At 38.7% G+C, this 14,252-nt stretch overlaps 1 protein-coding gene across 3 annotated transcripts; it reads left to right on the top strand.

Annotated features, from left to right (window-relative positions):
• The first annotated feature begins 4,110 nt into the window (after positions 1–4,110).
• On the top strand, positions 4,111–12,632 carry LOC149832129 (uncharacterized). Of its 3 annotated transcripts, XM_090014336.1 has the most exons (9): positions 4,111–5,481; positions 8,485–8,775; positions 8,865–8,990; positions 9,391–9,471; positions 9,584–9,646; positions 10,171–10,256; positions 10,363–10,482; positions 11,978–12,342; positions 12,522–12,632. In XM_090014336.1, the coding sequence occupies exons 1-5, from the start codon at positions 4,185–4,187 to the stop codon at positions 9,616–9,618; spliced, it is 1,830 nt and encodes a 609-aa protein (XP_089870462.1). In that variant the 5' UTR covers positions 4,111–4,184; the 3' UTR covers positions 9,619–9,646; positions 10,171–10,256; positions 10,363–10,482; positions 11,978–12,342; positions 12,522–12,632. The 3 variants fall into 3 exon arrangements, with proteins under 3 accessions (XP_089870462.1, XP_089870461.1, XP_089870460.1); XM_090014335.1 differs by having other exon boundaries at positions 9,584–9,641; positions 11,978–12,632; XM_090014334.1 differs by having other exon boundaries at positions 11,978–12,632.
• Positions 12,633–14,252: the final 1,620 nt, after the last annotated feature.

The following is a 14,252-nucleotide window of genomic DNA, read 5'->3' as shown; positions in this document are numbered from 1 at the left end:
AGCCGAGCTGAGATAGAATATTGGTTATTCATGCTTAAGCTTGACAAGCCTATTTGACAAATTTATACAAGCTTTTTATGAGCTGAACATGAATTGAGCCTCAGGCAGCTCATTTCGTTTCCTAGCCTTCCACATAAAAAAAACATGGATGGGTTTATGCTTAGGCAATGATTATCTCTATACATGGTGTTGGGAAAATTCACTCAGTGGGTATGGCAATTGAGCTTGAACTAAGTAAATTTGAAAGGCACACATTAGATATATATCTTTCAAGCAATTTATAAGGACCAAGTCTTTGGTGCAATAGGTATTTGTGCAATTTTGCTCTCATGATACAACCAAGTTGTGAAGGTCAACTCATGTCCTACACTGGGTGAGGCTGAGCAACTCGATACTAACGACCTTCAATAGTCTCTTGACTCGATTAGGTAGACCCTTGGCTTTAGGCAAAGCACTAACTAAGTCAAAGTTTGAGCTCACTAGAAAGAGAGAAAGAGAGAGAGAAGAAAAACACTAGGAAGAGTGAAAGATAGAAGAGAGCTTGTATAGGCTAAAGAATATAAGAGAGCTTGTGAGAGAAAGATGAGAGTTTGTATGAGATGAGAAGAATGGAAGAGGAATGAGGTATATATGGGCAAAAACACATATAGGATTATGTTTAGGCGATGATTATCTCTACATGTTGTTGGAAAAATTCATTCATTAGGTATGGCAATTAAGTTTGAACCAGGTGAGCTTGAAAGCATGCATTAGATGCACTATCTTTTAAGCAATAGTTTATCCACTTATGACCAAGTCCTCGATGCAATGGGTATTGTGCAACTTCGCTCTCAGGACACAATCGAGCTTTTGTTTGCTCATAAAGCTTGACCACGTTCATCTTGACTCGATTAGTTAGATCCTTGGCTTTAGGTAGAGCTCTAACTAAGTTAAAGTATGAACTCACTAGAAAGAGAGATACAAGAACACTTGGTATAGAGAGAGAAGAGAGCTTGTATGGGCTAAAGAATATACGAGAGCATGAAGTTTGTGAGAGAAGAGAGAGGAGAGTTTGTATGAGATGAAAAGAATGAGAGAGGGATGGAGTATATATAGGCAAAAACACAAATAGGATTATGTTTAGGCAATTATTATAACTACATGGTGTTCGAAAAATCCATTCAGTGGGTATAGTGAAGTTTGAACCAGGTGAGCTCGAAAGCACGCGTTAGATGCACTATCTTTTAATCTAGAGTTTCTCCACTTATGACCAAGACCTTGGTGCAATGGGTATTTGTGCAACTTCACTCTCATGATACAATCGAGCTTTCGCTTACTCACAAACCTTGACTCATGCTTTGCACTAGGTGAAACTAAGCAACTAGACACAGACCAATTGAATAGCCTCTTGACTCGATTAGATAGACCCTAGGCTCAACGGTTGAGAGTGGGAGAGTTACAAGATGCACTAAGGCCAATGATGAAAAAGGTAGTCAACATGTGAGAGGCTAACCCAAAACTAAGCCTAAACCCAAATTCAAATCTAAAGCTTAAAGTTCAATTGACATACCTTTAATGGGTCTTTCCCATAAATGCAACCAGAGTTACTTACTGGAAGCTTCTTAGCTAGGTGAGAAGCTTGTTTTGGAAGTGTGATACTCTTCGCTTTTAAAACTTTACGAGAATCTTGATTCTTCTACGCTTTTCCACATACATCGTCCATGCTCTCCTATAAGCTTCCTATATGCTTATCTCATGTTTCTTTTCATGCTTTTCATGTGCTTCCTCTCACACTTTCACTTTTCACTTGCTTTTTATATGCTTTCCTTAAATTGTTAACCATCATTATTAGATTTTAACAAAAAATTAAATATTACCCTAAATTTTTTGTTCTAGCCTTTCATAGAAAGTGTTCCCCCTTAACTTGTCAAGGCCTCCCACAGTTGAAACCTTGTCCTCCAAACTAGTTTGCACGATTCTTGTAACAATCACCTGTTATAGGACTCAACTTGGGAGGGACCAAAACCAAGGTCCAAACTAGTTTGTAGGTCAAGGTCAAATCCTCAAGTATGGCCAGCAAAAATAGCACACTCGAGAGGAACCAAACGTGAGAACAATCAATCTACTACAAACCCAAGCCAATGTGGAGCCACAACTTGACAATCCTCGTTGGTTGATTAAAACATTTAGGTTTATACCCAAAATCAATTCCAATTTAAATTAGGAGAGACAGAGTTCAAAGCCGAACAAAGATGAACCTAGTTTAAATCATGGTCCTCTTTTGACTTTCAATACATTCACACCCATAGTTGCTAGAGTAAGAAGCAATGTTGTCAGGATCGGTATCGGCCCTGAATCGTTTGACCAACGATTCAGGTGAATCGACTGATACCGATTCTCAAGTGAATCGTTCTAAATCGGCTAAAAAATAATTTGTGTCAATCAGAATGTGACGTGTTAAAACTATTAAAATAACATTAAAAATAAATTTTAAGCATTTTTTATATTTATTAAAATTAACCAGTATAGTATTGATTTTTTGCTGATATGCTCTTTGTATCGGCCGATAAGCACTGGTACTGACAACATTGGTAAAAAGTATTAAATGTGACCAGATCTTCGTGCCTAATAGGGATGGCAGTGGATTGGGGGCGGAGGCAGGGGACAAGGTCTCTACCCTCGCCCCGTCTCAAAATCCTACCCTCCATCCCTGCATGGGTTTTGATTTTAACCTCCATTCCCGCCTTCATCCTCCTTTCTTGTCCTCCATCCTCGGTTCAAACGGGGCGAGGCAGGGCGGACCCTGTTTCCCCTCAATCTACTGCCATCTCTAAAGAAGGATTGGGGAAGGGGCGAGACAGGGCAAGGCGGGGATCGGGACCGAACTGTGCGGGGTGGGAGAAAGTGTAAGTCCATCCTCGCCTCCATTCCTACACTAATTTTGATTTTAACTTCAATTCTCAATCCAAACGGGGCAAGGTGGGACGGGGGCCCGTTTCTCCCCTGTCCACTGCCATCCGTAGTGCCCAGTGTGGTTTGTTCATGTAATAAAAATATATATATTAAATGCTATGTGAAAAGTAAAAAGGGTTTAAAAAATACTTAGATGTGCTAAACATGAAGAGTTTGGGAAGTAAAACGAGATGCTAGTAAGAAACAACATAAAAAAAATGAACAAAAGAATAAAATTATAATTTGATGTTTGTATTATAAAAAATGTTTTTTTTAATAATAAAGAAAACCTTGGGTGGGGGCTCCATGACCACCTCACCTTACGTGGCCCACCTCTGAAAGCTGCAGACACAGCCGTGCACCAGTAGGATTTGATCCTGCTTCTTCAACTCAACGCCTTCACAAACACCCTGCTCGCAAAAATAAAAACATCGAAAATCAAAGTACATTCTATTAACAAGAGACGCATACAAAAATCAAAGCAGTTTATTTTTTTTTTTGAAAATACAAGTTTTTTTATTTTATTTTTTGAAAGCTAGTTTCTCAAAAAGTGTAAAATGATGTAAACAGCTTGTTGTTTCATCCTTCAAAAGTGAGAACTATGGGCACACCTACCTAACCTTACTTTTATTAAAGACAGTCAATTTAACATCCGTGTAAAGACATAAACATGTCCAATAGTGTGATAAGCATAAGTAGGGACATCAATGAACCAGATTTTATCTGATATCCGACCAAATTTAGTTCCCTTTTAGTTGCATTTGGTAAGCCAAAAACATTATTTGATTATAATTGGGATAAGGATATGGTTTTGATTTTTAGCTACCGAAATCTGGGAAATATTCGAATTTGATGGGTATCCACACCTGTTTATATGTTAAAAAACAGACCTGGTATGAGCTTGACACCATCTGTATTTGAATCCGAATTGAAATCTGTTTGGTTAACATACGATTAGTCTAATCGAATCTGGTACTAGTTACATTGGATCCGAATCTGAACCATTTCCGAGAAACGTTATTATTATATATACCGTTGCAAACAATAAATACAATAGCGCCCCCCCACCCACCAACCCGCCCTGCAACCAGGACCCCTCTCCCCTGCATCCCCTGAATCATCAGGAGCAGCACCGTATTGCCATAGAATAAGAAGGTGGTGGTGGTGGTGGTGGTGGTGGTGATTGATTGATGGTCATGGTGGGTTACTAAGGATGTTGTTCGATATTATGAGAGGGAGCAGCAGATGATGGTATGCAGGCTTGCAGGCTCAATCTTCCCGGAACCCACCCCTCTCTGGTGGTTTCATCCATCCTGTTCGAACCCATCTCCCGCTCTCTTGCTCTCATGCACTCCGACTCCTCAATTCTTCTGTACCCACTTTCCCCTTTTCCCTCTCCCTGCCCTTTCCCCTCCTTCCGGAACCCTAATTCCATCCCCCCACCATGTTCTTCCGCTTCGTTCCTCCGGCTCCACGACCGATCGGGCGGCGGCGGGGATGATGGTGGAAGGGTTCTCTTTTTAACTGTGATGCCGGAGAAGGATGGTGGCGTGAGGACGATGCTCAGGGCGTGGATCCTCCGGAAGACGGATAGGGTGTTCGTTCGCGCTCGACTCAGATTAAAGCGCAAGGAGAGTGACGGGTCTGTTGCGAAGAGCGCGGATTTTGGGGTCGCTCTTGATCTTGCTCATGGGTTTAAGGTGAGGATCTCTGGGTCGGTTAACGTCTTTACGTTGCATTCTTTGTCTGAGAAGAAGATTTGGGTGCTTGGTGCGAAATTGGGCGATGTGGGTGGTGGTGAGGACGGGTCGGTTGTTGTTGATATGGTGAAATGCGCTGTTGTTGATTGCGTTTTGCCGATTTATACGATGGAGGTTTTTATGGGGCATATGATTCTGGGGGAGGATAATGGGGTTAGGGTTCTCCCGTTGAGAGGGCTCGTTAAGGGGAGGAGAAAGGAAGGGGGAAAAGCACAGCGCCCGAGTTCGAAATCTGATGGTTCTCAAAGAAATTGTGGGAATTTTGATGAAAGAGTTGTGGGAACTGATGGTGGTAATGATTCTATGAAGCTAGATATCAGGAACAATTCAAAAGGCAGCGACTTTTCAAAGAGGGAGATCAAAAATGGTTTCGAAATGCATGAGAATGGTGGCTTCGGTGGACAAAGATCGATTCTTGATAGAAACCATGACGAATCTTCTTGTGATGTAAAAGTTTTTTCCAAATTTGAAAATGGTGGCTTGTGCTTTGGAAAATTTACACGAAATGGGATAATAAGGAAGGTGGATATGAGCAGTTTGAATCTGTCTTTTGGTTCTTTGGTTTTGCATGATAATGGCATACAAGTGGAGTCAAATTATTCTATCCACCATGGACATTTGAATTCAATAGGCTGTAATGACATTGAGAAATCAGTGGTGAAAAGTGTGATGGCTGATACTAAGGAAGTAAATGGACTGCTTTCTAGACATACAACACAGGGTTTGGAGATGCCTTCACTTGATTTGAAGGAGATGAAAGATGCATTGAATGCGCCGGATAAGAATCTAGGTAAGTTGTTTAAGCTGCAATTAGCAAATCGTTTGGAAGTTTGATGTTTAATGATTTGGATCCTTGCTTTTTACTATATCTTCTTTTCATTTTAATGCTCACTTTTGTCCATTTCCTTCATGATGCTATTTGTTGGAATGAAGTTTGGGCTTTTAATCACCAAATCCAGTATCTTAAATTTTATATTTTTGGTCAAGAGGCTATACTTGACTATTTATATCATGTACTTGCACAATGATCACATTGAGCATATCGAACACATTTGATTATTTTCTGTTTTGTGGAAGATACAAATATATTGGTACACGATTAAAAGAAATGAAAAATTGAGCAGTCAATTGAGACTGAATGTAGTGGAGATGATACAGTAACTGCATCTTAACCAACATCTTGTATTTATTTCTACTACTACTACTTACATCACAGAAAGGGTATTATGGTGCGTAGATGGGAACTCTTTGAACAAAAAGAAGGGAAAAAAAACTTACATTTTGATAAGGAAGATCCATATGGGCTAAAAGCTTCACTGAATGTGTCTGACCCTGCATAATGAGCCTCTTTAACCATATAAATAGCTTTCTTCCATTGAAGACCTTGGCATGTGGGTCACCTTGTATAACCTGGTGGTTGCCACATATAGACTTAGTTGGCAAATGCCTAAGCAAAAAATTGCTGTTGACATCAAGTTGATGTAGACCAACCAGCTAAAGCTAGAGCCTCTCGTTGTTTTCATGCAAACTTCAAGGTGATCAAAGTTTGTAATGGCTTTGCTACATGAGCGTGTGCTTGGAACAATTAATATATCCAGCCTTGTGCTTTAACGATTCCATATGAGATTTTTTGCATTAGGGTTATCGGCAATGCTTGAGGTTCCACAAGTGTTCAGTGCTGCAAATTGATAGCCTTAACCCAACTAAGAGTGCCTGCACACAGTGAAATTTCAAAACTTGGTGATGCATGTCTCATAAGACTCATCAAGCGAGTGGATGCTTCATTTTAGTGGATCCCTATAGATTAGTTGGAGTACCATTGCTGCTAGCAGTCTCATTTCCTTCTGTGAAAAACTAAGGGCATGCTGATGCTGTTACTTATGTGTTGTTGCTGTTACATGCAAGGGATTTAGTCGGTTGTTGATCATGCAGGTCAGAAGGTGACTGTAGCAGCTGAGTATGCTGCACCAGTGCATGACAACCAGCAGAAAAAATCAAGGATCTATGTATCCATAAATTGGCGGTGTAAAATTTCAATTGCTGCTGAGCTGTATCTAAACTGAGTCTATGCTGACACAATGATGATATCATATATTGATACCAATCTGTATCAGGTGGCTGTTGGTTGAGAAAAGCATAGCATACACCTGTTATCAGATTTGATTTCTTGCAGCTCCCTCAAAGATTTGATGAAGTTATTCACTGCAGAAAATCTTTGAACAAGTCATTGCTGTAGATGTGTGGAAACACTTTGGTTGACTGAACGCCAAAATGGTGCACGCAACAACACATCAGTTGATGAAATTTGAAAGTTTCAACCAACAAGAAATATGTCCTTGGAGAAGCCATGTTTGCTACTACAAATGTTCTCATCTCCCAGTTAAGTCAATATAATCTTTGGACATATTGGCATATGATATGCACATAACCTGCATACACGTCCAGGGAGAGAACTGTAGGCATAATTGATATGGATGTGACATGCAACTGAAGGTTCTCGACCGACAGGTCAGGCTGATTTAGAAGTGTCAATTGCCATGACAACTCAGGAGACTTTACTGATATTTGGTTAATCAGGGAGACAATGGTGTGTAAAATGTTGGCCCACATATTATTTATTATATTTGCTACATGCTTTGTTAAAAGGTTGTTTCTACCATTTGCCAATGTTCTGCTTTTCCCGTTTTGTGTATATGTGCATGGGTAGGACTTCTCATGAAGTTCTATTGTCAATGAGGAATTTGCAAGCATGATCAGATTTCTATCTACCATCATTACTAATTCACTGCACAAGGTTTTGCATAGAACAAAAAGAAACAAAAGCCATGTTTTCACTTAAGCTTTAGAATATGTAAGTGCTGGAAGTTTCATCATAAGATTGATGGAAGGAGGAAATGTAGATTGAACACATACTGCTGAAAAAAATGGTGCATTGAGGCTTGAATTTGATTTTCAGTGGCAGATGGAAGGAGCATCTTCATGCTTGCCATACACAAACATTTGTGTCTAATGGGTGTGATCAGTGATGGTGTAGTAAGATCATTTAGTGTGGAAGAAGCCAGTGACCTTTTGTGTGCCTTCATACGCCCTCTATAACTGGGTGTCACCCATAATGAGCAATGGGGTTGATATGAAGTTGGGAGAACTTCATTCTAGTTTTGAATTGCAAAGTTTTTGGAATGAGGAGATTCTAAGAAAACGCAATCTCATGATCAAAAAGCATAGGTAGTCAGTTCTCGAGTTCTGGGGTTGAACAAACAGCTTATGCAATGACAAAAGCTTCATAATTCAATCCAGTTATAATTCTTTCAATTGTAATTTCACCATGAAAACATGGAAATCATAGCAAATTAAATTAATCATCTAGTTTCAATGTATAAAGAGATCAATTCAAAAAAATTTATGTTTAGTTTGAAACTTTTCTATATTTATTTCTATTTATGTTTACCATGACTTTCTATATATTCTATAGAACAGGAAATTTTGAAATATTGCAAGATCTTGCTGCAGAAACCCTGAGAATAAGATGTGATCATGCTTCTAAGACATTTAGAATACCATACTTATGATCAAGTTGTGTTCAATATTGTTCATGAATAACTATTTGAACTTGAGAATATTTGTGAGAGAAGGAAAATAACCATATGCATGATTGATGATTTTCATCCTTCTATGTTGGAGTAGGATCTATTATCATGGACTGCTCTTTTTTGATAATTTAATCCCTGAAATTTTGGGAACCTTACCATTTAGACTAAAGTTTTTCTATCCATCTTTATTTTTCATTCTGCAGTTGAGTTTCGAACAATGAAGCTGAGTCAGGACTCTGGTGAGCTCGGCTCATCTTTTGCAGCTTTCAGAAGCTCAAAGTCCCTAAACCGTAAAGGAGTTTCAATCCATTCTCTGTCCCAGAGGAGGTTTTTGGTTTTGGATTCAATTGGCACCATACACTTGCTATGCCTTCCTCGTACTGCCCATGGCTCATTTTCTAATCAAGCATCCATTGGTTCTGGAAACATGTGCACAAGTTCTTTAGATTGTCCTGTTAAAGTTCAGATGCTGGCAGTTCTTCCTGATACATCAAGTAGATCAGCTTTCTTTTAGTTTCATATTTTTTACCCTTGGTGATATATTTTTGTGGATCTCTCTTAAAATTTTCATTCACATTCACAGGGATGCCAATAATTTGGGTATCGGATGGATGTCACTCGGTGCATTTGATGAACTTACCTGATATAGATATTTCTGCTGATGAAATCGATAATGAACCGAGCAAGGAGAAATTGTTGCATTTCTCAGGTTTTGAACAATTCATAACTTGAACTTATCTATGTTTGTATATCATAATCAGACAAGATTTTCTGTGTTTCAAACCGTTTCAATGAATTTCTGGTCATACTTAAAGCATGTTATCAGATTATATTTCTTTTGCTTCAAAAGTTGCAAATCATTTGCATTTGGAACAAATAGAAAAAATGTGGGGTTTATCCATGCACTTACATTGTTTATTTATTTGAATTGAATGTGTGGCTTAACTTGATTTTAAATTGCTTCCGTTTTCATGATTTTAAATAGCAAATTGGCTTATTACCTGATATCCACATTTTTTTGTTTCTTCATTTAAGCAAACCTCGATGAGAAATTCCTAATATCTAATCTTCTGCTTTATTCTTTTTTGTATGTTTGTTTTACCTGCCAGCATGTCAAGCAATATTCACAAGTGAAAAAGTTCAGAAAATAGTTCCATTTGCTGAAAATTCAGCATTGATTCTTGGTCAAGGTTTGTGTTGCAGTTTTGGTAGAACAGAAATAATTATTTTTGAGGAAGAATTTTTATGGTGCTACATGGTATCTTGCCTCATGTTACTCTAGTTGATTATTTTTATCTGCAGAGCATATTTTTGCTTACACAAGTCCTGGGAGCTGATAAACTCTACGTCGCCTATGGTGGTAAGGTATCTCTGTTGAACTCTGAAATTATTTTAATTCTGGTGGTTATTGCAGTGGTCATGCGTGCCTGGTTTACTTGTTCAACATTTCTATCAACAACCATTTGGTTAGAAAAATTTGCCGAGTGCACTAGATTACAATGTGTCATTCTTAGAGATATTTTATACATTTCTATGTTGGGATTCTAGAATATCTCTTCATGGTTATGTGCATTTCAACAGATGTTTCTTGAACTTAATTGAACTAGAAAATTTGCATTTATGGGGGAGAATTTAAATTTAGCTGGATCCATATTGCATATGCAGCAAAATTTTGTGAGCTCAATTTTATCATGGAAACAAGGTGGAGATTGCCAGGATTCTTGGATGTCATATTGGTGCTCTTTCAGTCGACCATCTAGATATGCTGCTTTATTCTGCCATATCTAGGTTCTGTTCATTGGGAGATAATAGAATGTAGAAGGCCCAAAATTTCATGTAATTTTTATTTCATGATACAAAAGCAATGTTGTTTCCCTTTTGTTCTGCAGAAATTTTCACTAGTGGTGCATTACACAAGGCTATTTCAATTCCTAGCCATCCAGTTGGCTTCAGTGCTTCAGATTATTGAAGTGGGGTCAGTGTTCTTTTTCTTTTTCTTTTGTGGTTTGAATGGCCTAAAGTAATTTGGCAAATTTTCTGTATTGAAGTATTCCATTTTATTGCTTTGACTGGTGTTGCAGCCGGGTTTAGTATTATTTGTTCAATATCATCTCTCTGTCAACCGCACTTTGAAGTTTCTATGCTGCAAATCTCCATTTCCTCCAGGTCTGGACTTAAAAGATTATCATGGGGCATAAAAGGTAAATAATTCATTGTGTTTTTCTTCATAAAGGTTCAGCATCTTGTTTTCAAATTCAATTTCTAGCAGTTTGAAAATCCTATATTTCTTTGATTGGCTATGATGTTTTAATTTGATTGATGCTATGTTATATGAACTTTTTAGGTGGCATTTGCTTTCTATTATTCTGTTTCCTCTCACAAATTCATCCAGATCTGATCAAAGAAAAGGAAAATGTGTGTGCTGAGTATATAACTGCTGACTGATGCACTCTAAAAGGAAAATGTGTAGGCGGGCCAACGCCTAAAGTTCTTATTCAGATAGGAAGTGCATATGGAAATGAACTCTGTAGTCGTTGGTTATTAGGTCATCCTGAAATTGACCAGGTCTACCAAGATAGAATGTGTAACTTGCTATGCTCTTGGCTAGCAGGCCCTTACTTGCCCTGATTCACCCTCCACCGAAAGACATTCATTCATGTGCACAAGGGTCTAACTACATTACGCTGTCAGAATCCATGTTTTATATTTGGAACATGCATTTTCTGGCACCAGCCTAATGGCAATCTGACACTGGAACAAAACTTCTTATGAAACACATCAAGGAAGGAAAAAAAAGGCAAAACAAGGACTGCAAAGGGGACATAAACAAAGTAAGCCACCAAACATACCAAAATCACAATTGGGTGTGTAATAATTGTCAAACATTGATAAGAGTACTTATCTCTCATTATCATCAGAATCTGGTGAAGCATCAACTATCAGTCTTTGGTTATCTAAGTATGATAGACTGTTACTGTAATTATAAAGCTAGTTATTTGGCAAAGTAACAACCATCAAAAGTGTGCATCTCATTTAAACAGCGGCTGGTGCAAAGATCAATCATGAGATGTTTATAATGTGATTTAATCTAAATAGGAAATTTCATCCAGGATAAGATTATGTTCTTTATAATGTATTCATATCAAAATGTTATCATGATAGGTTGATTGCATTGATATTACCACAATAAGGCTCTATTTGGAAGCCAAGCATCTAGGGTGTTCGTGGAATTGGAAAAGTGAACACACTCAAATTCCAGGAATTGGCAAATACTACCTCTAAAGATAGTGTTTACCAATTAGCTCCTTTTGTGCCAATATGAAGGAACAAATGCGTCAACGACCTCTTCAATTCCTCAAACTCCCAAGCAACCATTACTACAGAAGTTAGACCAAACTAGTTGCCAGAACCTGAATTCCTACACCGATTACCATCTCCAAACAGGCCCTAATTTATGCTTGTGTTAAAAAAATATTTTTCCAAATGTCAGCAAACGGAACTACCCAACTGTTAATATTTAAAGGTTTCTGATATTTCTAATGTAAATTTGTTTTTGCAACTTGAGTGAAAAACCACTTGCTTGACTTCCATTTTTTTATGATTACTGAAGATAACAAAGTGGAATACTTCAAGTTACTGTTTTGTATATAAATCTGTTCTAATGATGTGTTCTTATGTGCCTCTTCATGTACTTAGTTGCTAGATGACCTGCTATGGGATACTTAGAACCTGAGCTTGAATCAGTTCCAGATATCAATGCAGCACAACCTATTCGGCTGGGTCCAGAAGCTTGGTGCCTAAAGCATTTGCATGAGAATGTGTTCATTCATGACAGTCCTGGGTTGATAAAGAGCATTGTCCTAATATCCAGTGGCAGCAAACAACTGCAGGCCTGGAGTACAGATCAACTGTCTGTCACTTAAGAAGGTTAAGATTGGATGTCATGGTGCTGAGTGCAGCTATGGAGATCTGCATGGTTGTGGGTGGAAGATTTCAAAAAGAATGTAGATTGCATGAGATTCTTCAGAAGAACTTTTCAAAGTTGAAAATTACTAAATTGGGTAATTTTATTTCTTAGAGAATTGCTGCTTTGTTTGCAGAGGATTTATATAGGATGTGTTTGGCAAAAGATGTCATTTTCTGTGTTCTCTTTTGTGGTACTCTGGTGCAAGAAGGATTGCTTGTGCCTTTATATTTTAATTGGTGATCATCCTATTGACAGAAACGGGATATCTTTCAGGTGGTTCTGTAGGATGGGAGTGTCTTTTATTACATCATCATGCACTGTAGGAATGGAGTGTCTTATATTACATTATCATGTACCTAAGTTGATTCACAGTTTATTTTTGGTTCATCCTTTTGATTAGCCGGTTATATTATCAGATTTAAAATTTTAATTTTTTGGGTCAGCCAGATGAGCATGGTTCCCTACGTTTCTCAGACTTGGCCTGACTCCGCTCGGCTTGTCACAAATGCGAGCTTAGTTTCAGCCTTAACATGCTGAGCTTGAACTGGTCAAGCTTGGTTGGTTTGGATTTGCTTGCGAGCCCTACAGCCATAGATGGTGCCAATGGGAATTCCAAGTGCATGTCTATCTTCTCTCGTGAAATGCTTGTTCGAGTGGGAATTAGAGTGGTACTGTTTTGGAATATGCTCTCTCTCTCTCTCTCTCTGATTGCATGGTTGACTCGTAGATTGCGTGTCTAGCAAAACAGACTTGAGCTAGGCTGAGACTGAGCAAGGTGTTCATGATTTACTCGGGAATATATGTTTTGAATAAGGTAGTGTATCCTTACGGATCCAGCAACATTATGCCACCTAATTCAGTATTTACCTGGTTAGCTTAACATGGAACAAACACTTTTGAATTTGGACAATTTTCCTGACCAACTTTGCATCCTAGGGGACTATGGTCCTATCCCAAGTCTACTTGATAGAGTTTGCTGGAGCTGGAGCTCAAGCATGCCTACAGAACCGCTCATCAACAAGAGGTGTAAAAAGAGCCTTGATCCAACATGCTTTAGGTTGCTTAACCCAAAGCTATGACTGTCAATATCGGTATTTTCTCAGCATGGAAAAAAATCTCACCAGAAATTAAAATTGTGTTCTTTTTACAAAATTTCGAGAAGGTACCAACCGAAAAAAGAACATAAGATTGAAAAAGTTGGAAAGGTAAGTTTAAGTACAAAATATAGACTTCTTATCATCACAATAATATTGAGATAAGTTTTTTTTTGAAGACTAACGAAACCCTAGGTCATTTAATAGGCCCGCCTCTCAGCTAGGTAAAACTCTAGGTTGAGTACATGATTACCCCGCCTTATGAGCCCCCTGATAAAGTAACAAGCAACGACAGCCTCCATGCACCGGTGGGATTCAATCATTCAATCCTAACCTCCTGCTTGACATAGGGCACAGCTGGCCACATGGGTAACCACGGCTGTGGTATATTGGGATAAGTTGGAGACTGATTTTACCAAACGGGGGGCTCCGCTTGTCTGGTAGGAGCAGCTAGTGCACGGTCACCTTGCGCTGGGACGTTGCAGGTTCAAAATCCAATGGTATAGTTGTATAACTGGTAGGGTCTGCCTGCCTAACCTCAGCTTGCCTTTCAAAAAAAGAGTTTGATAGGTTTACAATTCTATCAGCAACTACTCCTTTTAATATAAAAGTACTGTGACAAAAACATGGTATTGCCGCCTATCGATATTTCTCACAGTGGCTTAACATTGTTTTGTTACGGAATTTCAAGTTCAAACGCGAGCATGAGCTTGCCACGAGATTACTGAACCAAGCCTGAACTTTGCCTAGATTCGATTGCACCAGATCAAGCTACACTCGGGGCTATAGCCTAGCAAGCAGCCCAAGGCCACAAGACCAAGCCACCTACCCCCTAGTCCATATGTCAAAAACCCGAGCACAACTTGTGACCAGTTTTGGGACTTGCATTGGAACAAGGCATATGAATGCC

Source organism: Nuphar pumila, chromosome 7 (assembly GCF_984573655.1).
Source record: "Nuphar pumila chromosome 7, dmNupPumi1.hap1.1, whole genome shotgun sequence".
Taxonomy (NCBI): Eukaryota; Viridiplantae; Streptophyta; class Magnoliopsida; order Nymphaeales; family Nymphaeaceae; genus Nuphar; species Nuphar pumila.
Note: the sequence above shows the minus strand (reverse complement) of the source record. Positions and strands in the feature narration are given on the sequence as shown.